Raw genomic sequence first — 18,397 nt, 5'->3', positions numbered from 1 at the left:
TTTTTAAAGTAGAATTATCCATATCAGCTGTAGAAGAGAGCTACACTTGTTTGCGCTAATTTATAGTTAACAAAAAAATGTATTCGTTATTTTTATTCGGTTTTTTAGTCAAACTTGGAATAAATTCCTTAAAATTAAATTAATACAGCACCTGAAATTTTTCGTACGGGAGAGAATTTCGCCGCCCTGATCCACCCATGAATTCATCACTGAATATAGACGAGCTGTAGGAGTTCAAGCAGAACTCAAGTGGGCTATATTTAAAAATTTTGAAAATCTCTGATATAGACTTGTTTTTAGCCTGAGGAAAATGATACAGTGTAGTAGTTTTCAGTTATTTTATGCCCTGGAGTTAAAAAGTTTATTTGAGTTATGGAGTTTAAAGTTATGTTTTATTTAACGACGCTCGCAACTGCAGAGGTTATATCAGCGTCGCCGGATGTGCCGGAATTTTGTCCCGCAGGAGTTCTTTTACATGCCAGTAAATCTACTGACATGAGCCTGTCGTATTTAAGCACACTTAAATGCCATCGACCTGGCCCGGGATCGAACCCGCAACCTTGGGCATAGAAGGCCAGCGCTATACCAACTCGCCAACCAGGTCGACTTGAGTTATGGAAAAATAACAGAATTATTGGGGAGAAAAAAGACAATAATATGGGAAAATCCTTCCCGGCAACATCTGTGTTCAACACAAAATGAACTTCAACTCACCGGGATTCGAAGTCGAATTGCTGGCGTTGGAAACCGGTGCTTTTACTATTCGGATAATGATGGTTAAAATAAACAATATACGCACTTCTAAGAGAGAAAATATTCTATAACAATTTCAGAACAGATTCTGAAACTGCACAGAACTTCAGTTGTTTCAGTACTCATTGTAAACGCGTTGTCAGAAATTTCCAGTTAATTGATGGCAGTGCGGCTGTCTGCGAACTGACCTGTCGATGTGCAGCATTTCCATTAAGATACAGGTAACTGCCGTGGCAATTCGCGGTTATGACATGCACATGCTTTTAGCCCAGTGACCTGGCACATGCCTCACACACGTCAGAGTCACTCTGAGAGTTTAACGGGACAGACAATGATAGTTTAGATTTGCATCAAACTGTAGTGTCATCGTGTCGAGAAAACTCCAATATTCAGCGATCCGGCTGTGTCAGTCTCGCATTACATTTAAGATAACGTTTTTACTGTTAGGAAGCGCAGCTTTAGAGGCATTTAATAATTTCGTCAACGTTTAAACTCACCACAAAATAAATAAATAAATAAATAAAAGTAAAATTCATACTTTCAGTCACTCTAAGTCGACTGAAATCAATTTATATAATATAATTTATAGGCCTATCCATATAATTTAAAAACAATGTCGTCATAACCATGATCGACATAATTTACACGTTATGTTTTATGTATCGGTAGGTTTTTTATTGGTTTATTTTACCATGCTTTATCACCTGCGATGGTTATCTAGGATCTGAATGAAATGAAGGTGATAATGCCAGCGAAATGAGTCCAGGGTCCAGCACTTAAAGTTACACCGCATTTTCTCTTAACAGGTTGGGGGAAAACTCCAAAAAGAACCTCAACCTGGTAACTTGTCCCAAACAGAATTTGAACTCGGGCCCGTTCGTTTCATGGTCATACATGCTAATCGTTACTACACAGCGGTGGACTACCGGTAGCATAGTTGTTTGCCCGCGCCGTTCAGTTGCGTGTGGCCCAAGACCTTGGACTAGCGCTACGGAATGAGCACTAGTTGGAACCTTCGTGCGGGGAAATTTTTTCACGAAATTTCAGCCAGTGTATGAGATCGGTGCCCACTATTATCGTGATTAATTTGGCGAGCTACAGTGAGTAGCGAAATCCGGTTTTGTAAGCTAGCTACAACGTCTGACATCGTGTAGAATTTGGGGAGCTACAGTGAATAGGAAAATCTAGTTGGATGGTCCCTCCATGGGCTTTTGGACTACGGATTAAACTATTACATACAGTATATGCTTCCTCTTGTTTCAGTTTTTCACCTTGTTTCCTATCTCTGACTGCATCTTATTCTAGGAGATCTAAAATGTAAAATGATTTGGTGTATCGTTCTTCATACAGTCGTTGTCAGCGATGCAACAACAAACGACAGTCGCGAACTGGAATAATTTTTTAGGCGGAAGTGCACAGAGAAAACTCTTGCCCAAAAGTTGACAGATAAGCCTAATAGATATTTAATTATCATTTCTGAACCAGGATAGATTTGAAATCCCTTGGTAATTATAGCAAGGGTTTTTACACATATATAGTCCTACGAGTAGATTACGTATTTTAATTTTAATCTTAGAGGAAAGGGAAATTTTAAAGCTTGTAACAGTCTTTTCTAAATATTAAAGAAAGAACACTGTGCTGTGGACATTACTATGAAGTTATTTAAATATTAATAAAATATAGCTTTTCATAAATGCAAAATTTGACAATAATATGGAGATCAGACAACTGTCCTAAAGCCGCTTGATCTCGAGAAATAGTACCCTGGCGCCGCCAGGGCCAGCCTGCCCTGAAACCCTACATCCTACCCTACATCTGGATGCACAATGCACTGTACTAAGACTTATTCATTCTCAACTGGTATAACGTAAAATGCGTCCTTCATTCCACCCCAGAGGAAAAAATCAATCGGTACTAAGTCAGATAACTAGCCAATACATCTTAATAATGCCCCATGTCGAATCATGAAGCGCCAATGAATTTGCGATTCCTTGTTTCTATCCTCAAAATAGTTTCGTACCCCCTTTTTACTCGCAATTTTTCTGTACATAGGCTAATCTTGCAGCATTCTGTACATATACAGTGTATATAGACTGGTGAAAGGCACAAAAAAAAAAAAAAAGAATTGTCACTGCTATTTAGAGAAGTCATATCGTCTCCAACACATTGTCTTAATTGTTGCAGGTTCGCCATGAGAGTCTCCGGTAACTGCAACATCTTAGCTTTCCGATGGACGACGGTAGTCTTAATGATGACCTTCAGCAACGCAGTGTTGAGTTTGAGTAAGTACAATCCATTAATTTTTTTGGGAAAATAAAGACAAAAATATAGTAGGAAACTAAATAATGATGGCAACCATGATGATGGTAAAAATGATGCTGATGATGGATTATTATTATTATTATTATTATTATTATTATTATTATTATTATTAATTATAGTAACAGCTACAGCTGCTACGGCTGTTAATATTATTATACATAATAATAATAATAATAATAATAATAATAATAATAATAATAATAATAATAAAGAAGCCACGATGATCTAGTGGCTTGAGCGCTGGGCTTTGACCCGGGTTCGATCTTTGGTGTATCCCTATTTATAACTAGTGTTGGGCAAGCCCATGGTCCAGGTAACACAGGGGTTTTCTCCGGGAGCTCCGGTTCCCCTGTGGCATTCCAACAATTCTCCATCACCATCTCATCTCACAGCAGATGTAGATAGACCAGTTTCCTATGGCGTACCCTGAGCAACGACTCTATCAGTAAATTGGTCTATACATCTGACTTTATACGGGTGAATGACGAAAGTCAAGTACTCGCCATTAGAAATAGTAATAATAATAATAATAATAATAATAATAATAATAATAATAATAATAATAATAATAATAATTCCAATTAATGATTATTTAAACTAGTCAATTCTAATTATTGGAATAAATATATGAAATGAAGATATTAGTCAAATCATTACAAAAAATTTATATTGGAAATATAATTATTGCTTCTGTGATAAGAAGGTTTTCATGGCAAGAATTTAAGTATCCTAATCTTACAACTTAACAATGACATAAACAATTATTTTAGAATTCCTTTTAATTGAATATTTATGACATAATCAAGCAACATTCTGTATTAGGATTGTCATCTACTCCAAATTCGGCGAGGCTATGCCGGAAATGTCTAGTTTGTCCTGCGTCCCGCTCTACTTACGCCGGGATGCTATTTAGTCCCGCTAGAATATGTTTTAAGATCAGTAGGAACAAAGTCGTCCCTTGATATATAGCCTAATGTATCCTATAAAGGCGATGTTCTTTCCGTCCCATTCTCCACAGCACTGGCCAATTTGCCGCTGTATTGTAAATAGAAAATTATTTACCGGTACTAGTTGTTTCATGGGGCGCGCGATAGCGTCGAGGTTAAGCCTCGGTTTTTCTGAACCGACGCATGCGACGTGCGAGGTGCGAGGCCCGCCTTGCACAAATCCGGATTACGCGAGAGATAGTGAGTGGTTTCTATAGCTGCGAGATGAGAGGTCTGCGTACCTCGCAGTTATAGAAACCGTTCACTATCTCTCGTGTAGTTTGGATTTGTGCGAGGCGGGCCTCGCACCTCGCACGTCGCATACGTCGGTTCAGAAAAACCAAGGCTTTAAGGCGTTGCGCTGCAAGCCGAAAAGTCGCTGGTCCGATTTCCGGTGCGTATATGGATTTTCTCAGTGATATAATACTTCCAGCCGCACTATAGACCTGGGATTCACTCAGTTTTTAACAGAGATGAATACCAGGGAGCCTTCCTTGGGGGGGGGGGGTAAAGGCGGCCAGAATATTGGACTGACATCTATACTACTACTAATGCTGACTATCAGTGAAGGTGAAAGGAAGTCTTAACCTCCTGCTACCCTGTGGATCACCATAACTTCTAATAGGAATAACGTTTTTTTTTTTTTTTAATTGTTCTGTAACATACACTTCATCTCAAAAACTAGGAAAGAATCCATTATAAAACAAAATGACTCGCCAATCAACAACAATCTTTCGAATTTGTAGTAAACGTTGTAAACATTAAAAGCTTGTATAATGACTGATAAAGCTGAAACAGAAGTCAGTAACTATGAACGCCTTTACTATAGCATCATTTTGTTATTCAAAGATAGGGAAACAATTAACGATCTTCATGTGCAGTGGCAATACAAAAACCCAAAACAAAGTTGAGATAAGTTAAGCTCTCCGCATGGAGTTGACAGTTACAAATTAATTAAAGTTGTGCTTATTCTCTGATCACATATAACAGATTGATCAGCCTAATTCACTTTCAAGACAATTTTTATCAATTTCACTGTGCTGGCATCTAGCGACTGCAAAAGAAGTCACATTAAAACCCTGATGGAATTGCATGGAGCTGTCTGCAGAACAATCATTGGTGCACACTACCTCATAAACAATGTCAAACTCTACAATGAACTTCATATACCCTTTCTGGTTGCTCATATTCAAGATCCACAGACTACATACAGGATAAGCTACTTCTTCATGCCAACTTTTTACTAAGAGACATAACATAAATTCAAACAAATACCTCCGTCTTTGACGATCTTATTAATCAATTTTCTTTAATATAACCTATATTATATTTAAATTCGTATAATCATTTTTTTGTAAAAGGCAAGGGTCCAAGAGATCTGGTACTTCTAATAAAAACATCTTAAAGAAAAAAAGGAATTGCATGAAATAATAGCTTGCAGCAGTACTTCCATCTAGCGGTCGTTACCAAAAATGTATTTTCAACAGTGGAGATTCTAGTGGTTGTTCTCTTTTATGTTTCCATTTCATAACATGGGAAATATATATATATATATATATATATATATATATATATATATATATATATATATATATATATATATATATATATGACCAGGGGCTTACTCTATAGTTCCTTATTAGGGACCGTACTTTTTGGTGAAAAAAAAAATTGATGATTTCAGTGCTAATCTTGCCGGTAGGCAATTAGGTGGGTATTTCGTGAAATAAGTTCTTACACATAAGCATCGTCAAAATATAAACTAAGCATTATTTCTAAATTGTCGGATATCTGTAAGAGAGTCCGTGAGTATTTCGTCTGTGCACAAAAACCTCTCTCATTGTCCACATAAGAAGTAGGGAACCACACTGCCCGCAAACAATTCACACCGAATTTATTGTGGTCCTCTACTAGTGCCACCAAAATCTCTTCGCAACAAAATATAGCCTCCGGTGCATAATATACTGCAGGAAAGTATGTTACATACAACATTCTTCAATCTTGGCTGCAGTCGACTGCAAAAATTGATCTTTTTTCGATAGCCATAGATATAGTAAAAATGACTCTACACAATATTCATAGAGAAAAATAGAAATATTGGTGTTACCATTAGTGATTAACAAATTAACTGAAACAAAAGTCACAAACATGTTTTTTAACAATATTGAATAACATTTCGTGGTTTTTGCGAGAGAGGGGTATATTTCGTGATTACTGACACATTTCGCACAATCCAAATTTCACGAGTCTGTTTTGCTTAAATATAGTATTTTAGGTATCTAGAAGATTAAATCTAACAGTGGAAAATTTCGCGCGTAAAGCTATTACGAAAAAAATACGGTCCCTATGTATTATGAAATTTGTTTGACAACAATATTGGGTGGATAGGACGGAATTTATGACTATTTACGCTTACACGACTGACACGCCTTGCACGCACAGAATCACGCGTTCGAGACTTAATACGTGTTGCATATTTCCTTCATGAATTCCTCTTTAATGTCCCGCCCAAGTTCCGAAGACAGATGGCATCTCCATTCTGAATGCTACTAACATTCCACATGAATGTGGGTTATTCGTGACCATCAAAATATCATGCAAAATAATACCGTGTTAAAATACTTCCATAATCATGTAAAGTAAATAACACATCATGTCAATCAACCATTTGCCGTTATATCTGCACTTCTTGTGCTACAAAGCCAGCGTGGCAGCCGTGCGGAATCAAGTTTGATAAATGAGATTTTAAATTGAAGGAAAAGTTTACATTAGCTGACTTGCTGTTTGAGCGGTATAATTTTCACCTTGCAGCCTTAACGTCGGCATGAACCCGTTACTTCTACAGTTCGTACATAGTTCTAAATGTCCATACATCACAAAAATAGAATTGTTTAGCTAAATAACATCTATTCTGAATTCATTAAAATATATCTACGAAAGAAAATTTTGTTTTAGGTTAAATATATATTTTACTTAAAAATTCAATGTATATAAAATTTCATTTAATATATTTATTAAAGAATTTAAAAAGTTTTAAAATTATTTTCTATATACCTTCTTAATGAACAGTAAATGTGAATAAATGTAACCATGGCATACTTTAGGCTTATATAAACGCCACAGCACAGCAATCACAGTCCAGTTTGGAAGATTCAGCAGAACTTTTGCATATAAATACTACTTCAAAGAATATACAATGCTAATTTTCTTTGTAGTAGTGAGAGTAATAATAATAATAATAATAATAATAATAATAGCATTTAGAATCCATATTTTTTTTTCTCTAGACTCGTCTTCGTAATAAAAGTGTACTTGATTTACCCAATCTACTCGTACAAGCATATAAAACTTAATTTTCAGAAAACTCGTATATAACGATTAACTACATCCAAGTTATGTTACTTGCAACCACGGATTTTGAAATTCGGCATCATTTAAAGCAGCTGTCATCAGCACAGTGCACCCTCGGGCTAGCATCTCTTACCCGCGGATAAGACAATTGCACTATCGTACATCTGTGCCTGCTGGCGGGTATGCTTTCTCTCTCTTTCTCCCTTCTGCACTACGGTGCATATTCCAGGACACTTCTTACCCTTTAACCACTTAAAGCTTCTATTTCTGGCTTGATTAGGCAATTGCAACTTTATTGTTAGTCATAATTTGCCGCACTTTTTAGACTAGTTCAAAATAGTAACTAACATTCCTTCAGACACAGACTTTTGAGTATTCCACCGTATCCTGGAACTTAACAATATCAACTGCATACAGGTTCCATCACCAAGGCAACTAGGTACAGCCCCAGGAATCGCCTGCTCATTATGTCTGGCAATTCCAAACAACAGAGCTCTGTTATTAAGTAGCGTACGCCGAGTTAGCTCTGTGGTAGGCCTAACGGGTCTGTCTCCAGACTAGCCGCCCTGGGTTCGATTCCCGATGGAGTCAGAAGTTTTCGTATAAACTTCCTACCTCGGTACTAGAAGAGGTGGCGGTGCACAAATTCGAATCACTAGATTGTGCACCATTATACTTGGGTTAAATCCCAAATCTCACCCCAGTGTATATAAAGAGAAAGCATATGTCACTGGCGGCTCCCTTAATGCTATTCGACAGGAGTGCCGGCACTGGGTTTCCCCTTCTCCCTTCCTCATCTTCATCATTATCTTCACTCATTTCCTACACTTATACACACACTCACCCAAGTACACGCCATAACTCTCCACAGATACAGATCATGCATAGCGTGGCTCGCCGTAGTGGTGTGCAACTTGAAAATGAGTCACAGTCTTGCCATCTATCCTCAATATGAGGAACCCGAATCATGTAAGTGAAGTGGGTGAGGCATTGGCTACATACATACAGTTAAGTAGCCAGACATAACAAGCCCAGCAGAGTAGGCGACTCCTCTGGCAATACGTAATACGTAGCCTATTTGCCCTGATAATGGAACCTGTATGCAATTCTGAAAAGTTGGAAATATCAAATTCCGGAACATAGTGAATACCAAAAAGTGAAAACATAAAAACAAATAAGACATATGAATATAATATTTCGTCAATTATTCAATAATTGAGAAGGAGTTATGCCACATTAACCATATTTATAATCAGAAATACAAAAGAATTAAAAAATATAAATACTATTGATATTCTATATAAAACTCTAGTTAGGAGTAAGCTAGAGTGTCCGTCTGTAATATGGTAACCTCAGCTCCAGTCCCATCAGATGCAAATAGAAAGGATACAGAAAAGAAGTTTACTTTATTTAGATTTCAAAAAACATCACGTATCGTCTTATGAAAAACAAATTTCATGTAATCAGTTACTTTTTTAATTTAATTATAAAATTTTAAAATCTAGACGATTAATAAATAGTTAAATTTTACTCTATAAGACTGTTAACGGTATATTGAAACTGTGATTTTCTTAAATTCCTTCAGTTTAATGTAAAAAGAACAGAATTACGTCATAGGCAACCTTTTGTTATTCCAGTTCCTAGAACTGTTTCGTTCAAGAACTCTCCATTGTTTGTTATGTGTAATATTTACAACTCTCTGTCTTTAAACTGTGATTCTCAATTAGATTTCAATTTAACAGTTAAAATATTTCATACAATATTAAAAAGAATTGTATATCCTTAGATATTTAAATTATGGATAAGTACAATATAATGTTTTTTACTCTAGCTTTAAAATAATTTTGCATTATTATATTGGCATTTGGCACTATATTAACTGCAATATTATATTCTGGCATCTATTACAGGTATGTATTTTCTTTCTTTCGTTTGTGTTGTTTGTTTTGTTTTTTTCTTATTTGTATTTTGTATATGTATCAGTGTAAGCCACCTACAATAATTGGAAGTTTGTTTCTGTTGGTTGTGCATTTAAATAAAATAAAATAAAATAACGTGAGAAAAATAATTCTGTTACGAAAAGGGTCGTAGCCTATAACAGAGCCGTTCAGAGCAGAAGTGGTGTAAGTCAAAAATGGGTAATGAGGGTTAAAGTAAACTTTCTGTAAAATACAGCGCAAAGCAGCAATTAATATTCAATTTATTTAAACTATTAGTAGTCAGTGGATAGCACGAAGGACATATTATTTGCTACTTTGCGCTGTATTTTACAGAGTTTTTACTTTAAACCTCATTACCCAATTTTGACTTACACCACTTCTGCTCTGAACGGCTCAATTAGTCAGAGTGCTCTGGCATTGGCTGGTGCAATGCCATATCTTATATTTTAGGGAAAAAACAATAGAACAACAGTTGATAGGAACTTTATAAAAAAGTTGAAATTTCACTGATCAGAATTTTGTGGCATAGCTCCTTCTTGCAGTGGATCCCTCAATTCTACAAAGAGAAAACAGTCCGTTCAAATTACGAAGAACTTATACACGCTGTCTTGTAAAATGTTCATTAACCTTCAGCACGTTACCAACGTTCACACATTTAACATGAATGCCGAAAGTTGTTATTCGGTTTCCGTGAGTAACGTGATAAACTGTTGGTAGCATCTGCGTTGTAACTAACGGTTTATAATGATATTGTATGAAGAGCAGGTCTCGAGTATTCACGAATCCCGTAAACTGACACATATGAACCTGCCCCAGACTAAACCAGCCTGAAACTAGAATTATTCTGTTGCTTTCCTCAGCAGGCAACTAATAGAATTACCGTGTAGTAGGACACAAGGCACAAGAGAAACTCGGATGTTGTCTCAACACATTACACTTGTCACACGTACTGCAAGGATGAACTTTCTTGTAAAGGGTACTCACAGCAGGGTTTCTAGCAAGTTTACTCTTTCCACTGTGACCATGACACACAATCTTAAAGGAAATGGGTCAGTCATGCAGTTTAAAACTTCAATTTACTCTGAATCTACCATCAAAACAAATGTAACAACACATGCATAATACAATATGCAGGGACATTAAAACAAATATGGTTCCTCTAATTTTATGATACAGCGATCTTAATCCCTAGATTGTATATCCTACCTTCCAAATTATTTATCTTGACTGAGAATTAAAAAAAATATATAGTGCAAATCCATTTTGATATGATATCATTCCTTCAACATTTTATTCTCCGTTGTAATATTTCTTATTATATTCCACGTTCAAATTCGATTAATGGCAATGGATTTAGAAAATGGCAAAAAAATATTATTACGGTTTCCTTTCGAAGGAAAGCAGGTTGTACTCTAGAGTACCGGTAATTGTACAGGTGACTCGCCAAATCATTTTACGCAAAGTACAGAACAAATAATAATAATAATAATAATAATAATATTCTCGGTGGTTTTAGTTTTTACGAAATTATCAGTGATAAACACCGTGAAACAGGGGATCATAGCCATGATTGGAAGTGATATTGCACCGCGAAAGGCGAGAAGGAACCGTGTGAGGGAAGCATGTCACCAAGAAACGAATTTACTACTGTTTTCTACTTCAAACTACCTTACGTACTTTACATCTGTAATTTAATTAGTTTTTTTTTCTATTTTGAAGTCGACACAGTTCTCCATATTATGCCCTGAATAAATCGTGTTTGCGAAATGCTCGCGTAATATTGTATTATTCAAATAATTGTCATGCCATTATACTCGTACTGTAGTTCCGTGCGCCCTTTTTGACTCCGATTAATAAACACGACCAACAATTAATTAAGATTTTGCAAATAACTACTGTCACACAGCCATTTATGTTCCTCGTACCAACGAGATTTAAATTTTCTAATGAAAGTTTTATAATTTGTATTTGTTTACCACAGGCTTTCTTCAAACAAAGCTCCGGTGTTAGGTGTTGCGTCTTCCAACGTTTAACACACCGTGTTTGTCATCGCCTTTCCACAGAGAAAAATGTGTCTGGAGTAAGCTCTAAGTAACACACTAAATCATTCCTTGGATTCATTATAATTAACGAAATAACTATAATCTTACGAACAACGCACTCATTACACAATAATAATAATCAAGGGTGTGCTGGTAATAGTGTAACAATGGTTCGCAAAAAAGTGGGACTGTATTATTATTATTATTATTATTATTATTATTATTATTATTATTATTATTATTATTGTTGTTATTATTATATACATTTAAAATAGGTTATAAACTGTCATTTCGTTCACCTATGGGTTTAGCTCAGCTGCAGGACGCACTCGATGTCACAGTAGCGAGGGGATGATTTCTCAACCAGGATAGCACAAACGGGACTACGTCCCATTCTTTCATAGATTTGCAGTCATTAAACTGGACAAGTGGAGATTGTAAGCTTAGACTACTCATTTCACCAATGGCAATGTCATTCATTACACTAAGTATCTTTCAGCTTCCGTGCTCTTGATGGTGATAGAATTTTCAATTTTTTTTTTTTTTGGCTTTGGTTATAGTTAATGGCAGAGGGCATTGTTCTTTGCGAGTAAGTTATTCTCTACGAAATCTTGGAAGTCATAATTAAAGAAAATTTTCAACAGCAGTGTAAAAGCCGCTAAATTCCTATATTTTCAATCGATATAGTAATTAGTTAAATTAGAAAAGTGTGCGTTTATTTTATCGATTTATTCCTCGTGAGATATTTCAACAAAGAACTCGGAACAAATACAAATATTTAACAAAGCCCTTGCGAGCCCTCTCCAGTATACTCCTGATCATAATATTGCGGCCACAGAAATACCAAGTGCTAACATTAAAGACCACTCTACAACTGGTGAACTAGGTGAACTGCCAACCAAAAATTGAAATGAAATACATGTCAACACATTTACTTCAGGCAAATACAGAAACCGAAGAAATCCCAGCGTTATGTTGAGAACAATAAGTGACACGAAAAGATGGCCAACACCTCCTAACGAGTCAGTTATATTTGGGTTGCCATGGTAACAAACTTATTTCTTCATCCCCCTCTGGCTGTATATATCCCTCATGGATGTGCTATCAAAGGCGTTCAAGGAATGTCTTTGGCGCTAGGTCTCATCCCCTGAAAACGCATCGTAGCCTGCAGGTGCCGGTAAATGTGTAAGTTTCTTAAGTGGCCGAGCACGAGCGAAAGGAGATAGAATTTCGATAAGTGTTAATGAACATAGACATTACAAAATTACAAGTTATAATTTATTATAAACGATATAATGAATGCATTAACTTTGAAAGAAATGGATATATATATATATATATATATATATATATATATATATATATATATTCCTTAAAATTCGCTTATATTTACCTATACAGAGTGTTTCCGAGCTAGTGTTAGAAACTTTCAGGGATGATGGGGAAGGGCACATGTATCAATTTGAGATAAGGAACCCTGGTCCGGAAATGACTGAGTCGAAAGTTATAAGAAAAAATAGTTGTGTGGAAATGGAATTGTAATTTGGCACCACGTGCCCTCCTTCCGTTAACCTTTGGAACAGTCGTGGAAAGATGGTATGGGTCGGATGTCTCCTACGTGGGTACTTGTACGGATACAATCTGTGAGCCTGTCTACTGTTCCCATTGGCTCATCCGTATTCGAAAATCATGTCTGCATATTCCGCCCTCGTGTACTTCTCCATTTCACTAGGACTGATCGACTGGACACTGCAACTTGTACACATACATTGCTGTCTATAGACGTGCATATCAGGACACATTACGCCATTTGCATTGCTTTAGTGTAGTTTCCTGTCCGCACCCCTCAGACAGCGCAATGAATGGAATACTATAAGTAGACAACGTAAACAACGTCAGATGAATACAGTATGTGTAAGATGTACAGATAAATACAGCTAATAAGGTGTACAGAGGAATAAAATTATTTCATTTCCACACAACTATTTTTGTTTATAACTTTGGACTCAGTCGTTTCCGGACCAGGGTTCCTCATCTCAAATTGCTACATGTGCCCTTCCCCATCATCCCTGAAAGTTTGTAACACTAGCCCGGAAACACCCTGTATATTATTTTATTTCTTGACCCCCTAACAGTACCTTGTTTTCTGTGTAAATGAAAATTTATGATTGTAAAATGTACCTATAAATGAATTGGTTACTCACTGCAGTCGATGGTGTCTAATAAAACAAATTCCTATGCAGGTCGAGTTGCATTTGAGAAGCTGACAGAACTTGACTACCGAGGGAGCACGTACTACACAGTGAAGAATCTTACTCTGCACGAATGTCAAGGATGGTGCCGCGAGGAAGCAGAATGCCAGGCTGCTGCCTTCAGGTAAAATGACCGGCAATCCATTAAAAAATTGCATAATAATTATGTAGGTACTTCCAACTATTTATATTGCTGAAATATACAGAACGTAAGAAGAACTATATGCCAATTAACTTATTAAAGTTTACATCTCCAATAGATTGGTAAAATTTTATATGAATCGTAACATGTACAGAGTGTCTGACTCAAGTCGTTCCTAAATTGTTTTAGGCATCACGCACAACATTAGGGGTGGAGAGAGAATACTTTTCGTCGTTGAAATTCTCTAACTCGGAGCGCTTGTATTTTAGTTTGTGTAACGATTGAGAACAGGGAAAATGAGGGGCTCAGAGCCAAAGGCGACTAATCCACAATTACAAAATAAGTAAATAAGAGTTGATATTAAGAGGTAAAAGGTAAAGGTATCCCCGTAAAATGCCATGAAGGCACTTGGGGGGCATGGAGGTAGAGCCCCATGCTTTCCATGACCTCGGCACTAGAATGAGGTGGTGTGGTCGGCACCACGCTCTGACCGCCTTTTACCCCCGGGAAAGACCCGGTACTCAATTTTATAGGAGGCTGAGTAAACCTCGGGGCCGTTCTGAAAGTTTGGCAACGAGAAAAAATCCTGTCACCACCTGGGATCGAACCCCGGACCTTCCAGTCCGTAGCCAGCTGCTCTACCAACTGAGCTACGATATTAAGAGGAGCCTGACAAAAATTATTGGTTTCAGAATTTATTTTAATTTGTCTACATTGAATAAATACAAAAAAATCATGAATCTATAACATCAATGTATAGTTTTGAAAAAAGGCTTAATAATGAACAATACAAAATTGTGGGTTGGTCGCCTTTGGCTCTGAGCCCTTCAAATAATAAACAGCCACAGGTTCAGTGAACTATTTCATACATTAATTCATATGATGCGTCTGAATAAGGAAACAATAGGCTATAATACGCGGATCTCTCGGGGATTGTTCATGGCTCTTAGCTAGAGTGATGTGTTCGTATTAATGTTTTGACTGTCGATATTCGATCCTATACCTTCGTACTTTTTTAAATTTCGAACTTCGATTCTAGAATATTCTAATACTACTTTAAAATGAAAATACCCAATCCATCGCAACATCATATGAACCAGAAAGTTCCACAGCAATAACTATAAAAGCTCGAATTCTAAAGTCGGTAACTATTCAAGGTTTGAATACCTGTGAAGCTCGTAACAGCAAACGTAAAAGATATCAAGAGAAGAATTAAATACAGGGTTGTTTCCGATCTCTGATAACGAATTTGAATGACATCATGTGTGTCAAGAATCACACCGACAGCTGAATTGCGACGAGAGGTGACAGACCAGTACTGAGTGATTTCATAATCAGAGTGCACGGTGTATCACAGTAGCAATGCCCAAGAAAATCGAGCCTTTCTGGGAGGGGTACATAACAACCTTTTCCGATGCCAAGTACAGTTACGTGAAAATCATAGGAGCCTGCAAAAACGTGGTTTCGGTATTTCCAACAAAGGCATCTTGTAAGACTGGCAAAGCTCGGATAGAATTAATTCCAGAGTGAAAAAAGCGAGCAAATCAACCTCCCGCCACAAGACTCCGCACGAAACCTCGTTTATTGCAGGCTTCTTTTATTTTCACTTAACTGTACTTGTCTCGATTTTCTTGGGAATTTCTGCTGTGAGTCGCCGTGCATTCCGACTATGAGATCACTCACTACTGGTCTGTCACCTCGCGCCACAGTTCAGCTGTCATGTGACTCCTGACGCACATGATGTCATTCAAATTTGTTATCAAAGATCGGAAACAACCCTGTATAAGATGTTACAGCAAGCAAACTACGTCGACATCGACCAACTCCATGCGGGTTGTTACCGATCTTGTATGTCTTAGACCATATTATGGTCTGTTACAGTCTGAATCCAAATGCTTTCTTGGTCTATCTAGGTTTTGACGTTCTCATGGTAGTGTCACTAAGCGTGACATATTTAAAATGTATTGAAAGAAATTAATAAATTGTGTTAAAGTTCTGCGCTGTGTCTTCTTTAAAGATACGTTGCTTATTCCGAACGAAACAAAGCAAATTAATTAATTTGAAGGATTGGATATTAAGAAAACGATATTATAGGAACTATAAGAAGTGCAAATGACTCAATAAAATATTATCCAATACTGAAATAAACATTGGAAAGGAGAAAGAAAATGAATAATTAACATAACAGATTGGCAGCACGTGTTTAACATAAAATTATCATACCAAGACTAAAATTCGTAAAATTCACGTGATAACTACTCCTGATTCCGCCTACGAAACAATTAAATACCTCCCACATGCCTCGACTGTTATTTGGGCTGCCTGAGCAAAAATGAACGGCTTAAGTCAGACGCCCTGTACAGAGCGAACTATAAATAATGTAATTTATTCTGGCGGATGACTCCCTTAGTAAAGAGCAACAAAAAAAAACAAATAACATTTTGCTGTATTTTGAATAGTTTTCCAGAAAAAAGTACATTTTGATAGGCATGAATTGTGCGATCAACCCGTTCACCTGGCTTGCTTCAAATAGAGAATGGGAAGTCACTCCCATGTACATTGTTTTTAAAGTCGTAAGAAAAAGTATAAATAATATACCGTTTAATGTTTGTGCTTAAACTGTGTTAGAGAACGGAGACTGAAGAATGTTCATTTCACTTTAAAAAAAAAAAAACTTGAAAATTTTAAAACAAACTCCACAACTTAATTTTAATTAAATGTTCAGAGGACACAGACAATAAGATATGTTTATTTCAGACTAAATTTAAAATATTAAGAAATATTTCCACACTCACATTTGAATTGAATGTTCTAGAGAACACAAACAATAATGATTCTTATTTTGTCATAAAAAATGTTAAAACATTTAAGACTCCATAGAAAAAAAAAACGGAAAATAGAGTACCGGTATGCTTATTTACGTTAAACGAACGAAACGTAAAATATAATTTTTAAACCCTTCTACTTAATTTTAATTAATTATTCAGTGAACACAGGAAATGAGAAAACTTACTTTTTCGTCATACAAATCAACTTACAGTGATGAAAAGAAACTCCATTTGTCTGTACTGCAAACATTTTCTTCGGCCAATCAGAAATAGTTCCCTCCCACTTTAATTTTCAAAGTAGTAACCGGTAATTTTACATACAAAAAATCAATTTCTTTAAACGCAATTGTTTGTGTTATGTTTACATCTACAGTTTATATCTTTGTTGTTTCCTTCACCCCTCTCGCAAACGCATACACGAGCTTCAGGGTACCTAGGCCTACGACCTGCCTCTCTCCAAGCAGTAACCTTTACAGCGTTGTCAGAGTGCATTGCATTGTCAAATTCCTTTGCAGAGCGAAAAATTACATTTTTTCAGATTAAATTTCTGCACATTTAATGGCCAAAACTAATATATTTTAAATCATTTATTATCATAATACACTACTCCCTTAAATTGACTGATCATATTGGGAATTAAAGCAATGGCTTTCCCAAAACACGCTATGAAATATTTCATATAAAATAATTTATCTTGAAAAGGAAGCAAAAATGAGCAAAATTGTTTTAAACTTCTTTTGTTTGAAATATCCCAAAGAATAACCCCCTGAAATTAATGACGTCACTTACGGTTCATTCTGTATAATTTTATAATACATCGAATCGGTGTATGTGCTTAGTAGGGCCTACGTACGTTTTAAGTCAGACAGAAGAATTATAATTTGTTATTAATTAATATGTAATGATCTTTTGGTCCATCTAGAAAAATCATTGTAATCTAATACCTATATAAAGGAGCCTATCACACTATAGCTCACTAACTGCTGTAAAAGTGGAAGTATGCGTCTTTTTCTCCCATATTTCTGCCAGGGACAAGTGTGACTGCAGGCAAAAATTAACCTTCTTTTAATGTGTTCACGAATTATGCAATATTTCATACACAGTGATAGGGAAATATGTGCAAACTTTTCCAAGGCGAAAGATAAAATCAATACCAAAGATTGTGACTTCCTCTCCATTCTCAGAAATCAAACCTGTATAATAAGCGCATAATATTGACATTTAATACACCGCAACTATTGGCCTGCATAAAGATATTTTAAGAGATCTAACAATTGCAACACTCAATGAATCAATAGCTATTTTCAGGCATCATACATATGGACCATGACTTTAAGTCACATCTTCTTGACGTTACTTAGTATATTATTATGTGTTTCAGTCTATTTCAATTTGTTATTCTTCACTGTAACAACAAAAATATGTTTCATTAAGCCTAAAGGCATTTACTCTATATTTATTGTATCATGGTACTCTTTGTCAATGACAATCTGTAGTGGTTACAGGAAGAAATAAATAAATAAATATTAAATAGTAAATCATTATCAGATCTATTATATATGAATTTTATTATAAAAATAATCTTATGCAGTAAGAACATGCGCTTATCTTAATTGTTATAATTGAAACAAGCGAAATCAAAGAACCGTTTTTATCTACAGAACGAGTGGTGCTTCAGAGCCGCCACTGAGACCAGTTTACAAAAATAATTTTATATGCTTTAAATGCACAGCGTGAATAAAGTTTAAGCTAAATGTATGTACATACAGCTAATAGATTTG

The 18,397-nt window shown here is 36.0% G+C and overlaps 1 protein-coding gene across 1 annotated transcript in view; it reads left to right on the top strand.

Annotated features, from left to right (window-relative positions):
* The window catches only part of tyn (trynity), a 115,722-nt gene that overhangs the window by 78,523 nt on the left and 18,802 nt on the right, over positions 1-18,397 (top strand). The window contains exons 2-3 of the mRNA XM_069841889.1: positions 2,938-3,035; positions 13,638-13,770. Coding sequence (XP_069697990.1) covers positions 2,945-3,035; positions 13,638-13,770 — 224 coding nt within the window. The 5' untranslated portion in view covers positions 2,938-2,944. The remainder of the gene's footprint in view (positions 1-2,937; positions 3,036-13,637; positions 13,771-18,397) is intronic.

Source organism: Periplaneta americana, chromosome 12, assembly GCF_040183065.1.
Source record: "Periplaneta americana isolate PAMFEO1 chromosome 12, P.americana_PAMFEO1_priV1, whole genome shotgun sequence".
NCBI lineage: Eukaryota > Metazoa > Arthropoda > Insecta > Blattodea > Blattidae > Periplaneta > Periplaneta americana.
This window is presented reverse-complemented; position numbering and strand designations above follow the sequence as displayed.